Source organism: Anopheles cruzii, unplaced genomic scaffold (genome assembly GCF_943734635.1).
Source record: "Anopheles cruzii unplaced genomic scaffold, idAnoCruzAS_RS32_06 scaffold00399_ctg1, whole genome shotgun sequence".
Lineage (NCBI taxonomy): Eukaryota > Metazoa > Arthropoda > Insecta > Diptera > Culicidae > Anopheles > Anopheles cruzii.
This window is the reverse complement of record NW_026454008.1, coordinates 9,623-13,629: the sequence shown is the minus strand read 5'-3', so window position 1 is coordinate 13,629 and position 4,007 is coordinate 9,623. Positions and strand designations below refer to the sequence as shown.

General features: G+C 45.0%; 1 protein-coding gene across 1 annotated transcript; it reads left to right on the top strand.

Moving 5' to 3' along the window:
- The first annotated feature begins 932 nt into the window (after positions 1-932).
- LOC128276062 (terminal nucleotidyltransferase 5C-like) lies at positions 933-3,785 on the top strand. Its single transcript, XM_053014532.1, has one exon. The coding sequence runs from the start codon at positions 933-935 to the stop codon at positions 2,847-2,849; it is 1,917 nt and encodes a 638-aa protein (XP_052870492.1). The 3' UTR covers positions 2,850-3,785.
- Positions 3,786-4,007: the final 222 nt, after the last annotated feature.

The window sequence follows — 4,007 nt, the reverse complement described above, 5'->3', positions numbered from 1 at the left end:
GGATCAAATGATGTTTCATGATGAAGGAAGGCAAAAAGGAAGCCAATGGTCTTGCAACGCCAACATATACGTGTATGTATCGGTAAAGGTCGAAGGTGCAAGAAGATATAGCATATGGAAAGTGGCGCGCACCTGAAGTGAATTGGGTTACGCACAGTGATAACGAATGTGCAATTACTAGGTCTATACGTTGAGAAGTGCACTGTTTTTAACACACAAAAAATGTTTATAAAATTTCTATGCAAATTTCTATTTTATTCGAAGTATGTGCCATCGCTGCCTGTACATTTCTCCTATATCTCTGCTAAATCATGGATTCCCAGACGAAAGAATTCTTTGTCTTTTTAAGTAAACTAATTAGTCATTAGTCAAATCCAAGTGAATTGATACTATTCTGAAACAGTTTTGCTTTTTGTGGTTATGGAAGTGTTAGCCACGGGCCACCAGGCGCCTCCATTTTAGATAAGAGAAACGGCTTTATGGTCGTTTTTCGATCAATAAATGGTTCAAATTGATCATTTGTTCTCAATAGCGATCATAATTAACGTTATCATCAGCTTTTAGAAGCTTGTGAAGCATCACACCATTCTGTTCCATCAGAAAGTCCGTTTTTTTGAGTTCTTCGAGGCTTTTGTTTGTTAAGTCAAAATGGCCATTTTGGATTTTTTTAAACCATATTAAGCACTGCGGTTTTCCAAAAACAAGTCCCGACTAGCATTTGGTGCGATTTTGAAACATTTTTCTTCAAGAGGTAGCGGTAAAGGTTTGCAGGTTTGATCCCCATTAAACTCTACTTTTATTTTACTGGCTTAACAATGTTGACAATTTCTTGAGCGAACCTTGTGATCGACCAATGGTGTCCAGTAGTAGTAAATGATGATGGTCCAATAGAAACGGATGACAGTTTGAAAATATTACCACCAACTAATTCAATGCATGCATGTTTTTGTTCGTTTTTCCTAAATCAGTGCGGAACTTTAAAAGTTCCCGACTCTTATTCTCAACGCATCATGGACGGTTACAATTTGCAACCGCATCAGCAGCAGCATACTTATTCCAACGGAAACAGCGGTACCAGCGCCCATTGTAACGGTGCAAGTCGGAATGGCGGAACCACGATGTATACTAGTGCCCACGGTTATCCGGCAGCAACGTTCAACTACGCGACGATGAGTTACGCGCACTCTGAAGGAGGATCAGTATCTCCGCCACCGTCACCCCGATCCAACAGCTCCATCTCTTCTGCGTACTCTTCCTCGTCGTCCACGGCGGCTTCGCTGTCGGCTTCATCAGCTCTATCTTCCTCGTTTTCGTCCTCGTCATCTTCGTCCTGTATTTCTTCGGCCGGATCCGAGAATGGCGCTTCATATGAAAACCTGGACATTGCGGCACAACGGCTGGCGGTGCTGTCGTTCGAGCAAGTCCGGAAACTGAACGACGTGATGAACGAGCCGGTATCGATCCACGGACGTGGAAACTTTCCGACCCTTGAGGTGAAGCTGAAAGATCTGGTGAACATTGTGCGCGAAAAGCTAGAAACGGACGTTACATCCGGAGGCGCTGGAATGACGGTGAAGGATATTCGCGTGAACGGTGGCCTTGCTAGTCATGTTTTGGCGTCTGAGCCTCAGCCATACAATGATCTCGATCTGATCTTTGCCGTCGACTTCAGCATGAGCCGAAGCTATGATCGGGTCAAGTCGGCGGTGCTATCCTCATTGCTCGACCTAATGCCTGAGGGTGTCGTGAAGCGCAAGATTACTCAGTGCTCGCTGAAGGAGGCGTACGTTGGCAAGATGGTGAAGGTGAACAGTGACGGTGACCGCTGGAGCCTCATCTCGCTCGGCAATTCTTCCGGTCACAAGAACGTGGAGCTTAAGTTTGTCGATACAATGCGCCGTCAGTTCGAGTTCAGCGTCGACTCCTTTCAAATCGTGTTAGATTCGCTCTTGATGTTCTACGACTGCGCTGAAATGCCGATGATCACAGAAAACTTCTATCCGAGTGTCGTTGGAGAGTCGGTATACGGCGATTTTCAAGAGGCGTTATATCACTTGCAAAAAAAGTTGATCTCTACTCGCCAACCGGAGGAGATCCGTGGCGGTGGTCTTCTAAAGTATTGCAATTTACTGGTGAGGAACTACATGCCAGTAGATACGCAGAAGATCAAAACCTTGGAGCGGTACATGTGCTCACGATTCTTCATCGATTTTCCGGACATCGTTCAACAACGCAGCAAGCTGGAATCGTACCTGAAGAATCACTTTTTCGATGAAGGCGAGGAGCATCTACAGTACCAGTACCTGATGCATTTATTCGACGTCGTTGAACAGTCGACTGTGTGCCTCATGGGCCATGAGCGTCGGCAAACGTTAATGCTGATCGAGTCCCTTGCCATTGAAATTTTGTATCGAGACCAACAACAGCAGCACAACGCTGGCATTATCACCACCACATCGCCGACCGGTAGCTCAACCTCACCGGTGCCTGGCAGTGCCCAGCACTCAACGCTACAGCTGCAGACACAAATGTCTCAACTATCACTATCTCCACAACAGCTGTCTCCGCAGCCTTCGGCGTTGCTTGGCCAACATCACTCCCAGGCTCATTCGCCTAGTGGCCATCAATCTTCCCAAGCATCTCCGCAGTCTCAACAGTCAACACAGCAGCAGCATCAATTGGCATCTCAAACGCAGCAGCAATCGCAAGCGCAGCAACCTGCAGCGATTGCTCAGACCCAGGCCATAACATTAGCTCCGCAGCCCGGACTGCTGTACGCCAACGGAATCTACTACGCCCCAATCATTCCTTATACCCAGTGCACCTGCAACAGTTGGATCGCAACGTGATTGGTGCCTCCAATGCCGCTGGATGCTAGTATCGTCAATATTTCCAGCACCGAATCCTCTGCGGTGGCACCGGAACTATCCGAGTCAACTTCATCCCAGAGCAACTGCTACAGCAGGAATATCGTGCAAAGTCCCTTATCCAGCAATCACATTGCGTCATGTCGATCAATGCGTGGATTGATGACTCCTTCGTTTCAGCAGTCCTCACTTGTACCATCATCTTCCTCCTTTCTGTCTTTAGCACCATCTCCTCGTTCATCACCCACGTTTTCTTCATCCGTCGCGTCTGCAGTACGAGGTGCAGGAGAGTTCGTTCAGCAACTAAAGTTTCTGTCCCTACCCATACTACTTTGATCAGCGGATATTTCGTCTAAGCTGGCGATCTTGCACGAGGATGGAAAATATTATTATCGTCTACAAAACGATGCATCGATCCTCAGCGAATAATGATCCTTTATCATGTGGTGCGTTGTTGTCACAGCGATGATCAGGAGCTTCTTGAGTGAGTTACATTAAAACAGTTCGTTCAATATGAATTCTATTGGTAACCGTATCTTTAATAACGATGGTTGCGCTGGATAAATAAATTGCCACTTGCTTTTTGTCTAGCGATGCCAACCTTTCCCTGTCAGAAAACTCTAAACTGCAAACAAGGAGATCACCGTTAATCGAGTTATTTTATTTTGAAGTGTTTTTCGACAGAATTCACAAAGTACATACCGTACAATCAAAGGGTAAATAATTTGTTTGAGTTGCAAGGCAGACGAAAATAATGCAAACAAAAAGACTTATAAAAAAAATGTTTAAAACGATCTAATTGCGAGAAATGAGAATTAATAAACAGATGATCAAATAGAAACCATGAATACAGCAATGTGATGTGCGGATGTGGGCTTATGTTACAAAGGGCGATGTTCACTTATTGGTTCATAAATATTGGTCTACTGGAGCCAATATCATCTGTTGATATGTACCCACCTGTGACAATATGTGCAAACAAACATGCTGAAAATTATTTCTTTGAATTACTTTTTGCTTTTCTCCCATTTTTTTGTCTACAGTCACTATCTAGAAAGATGATCATGATCATGAGGAACTGTGATTCTGCCATTTGGAGCGAGGTTTCGTTGGCCCTACATGTGCTCTAGAATCGTTACT

Coding starts and splice junctions, on each gene's coding strand:
- LOC128276062 (XM_053014532.1), top strand. CDS start 933: ATGCATGCATGTTTTTGTTCGTTTTTCCTAAATCAGTGCGGAACTTTA.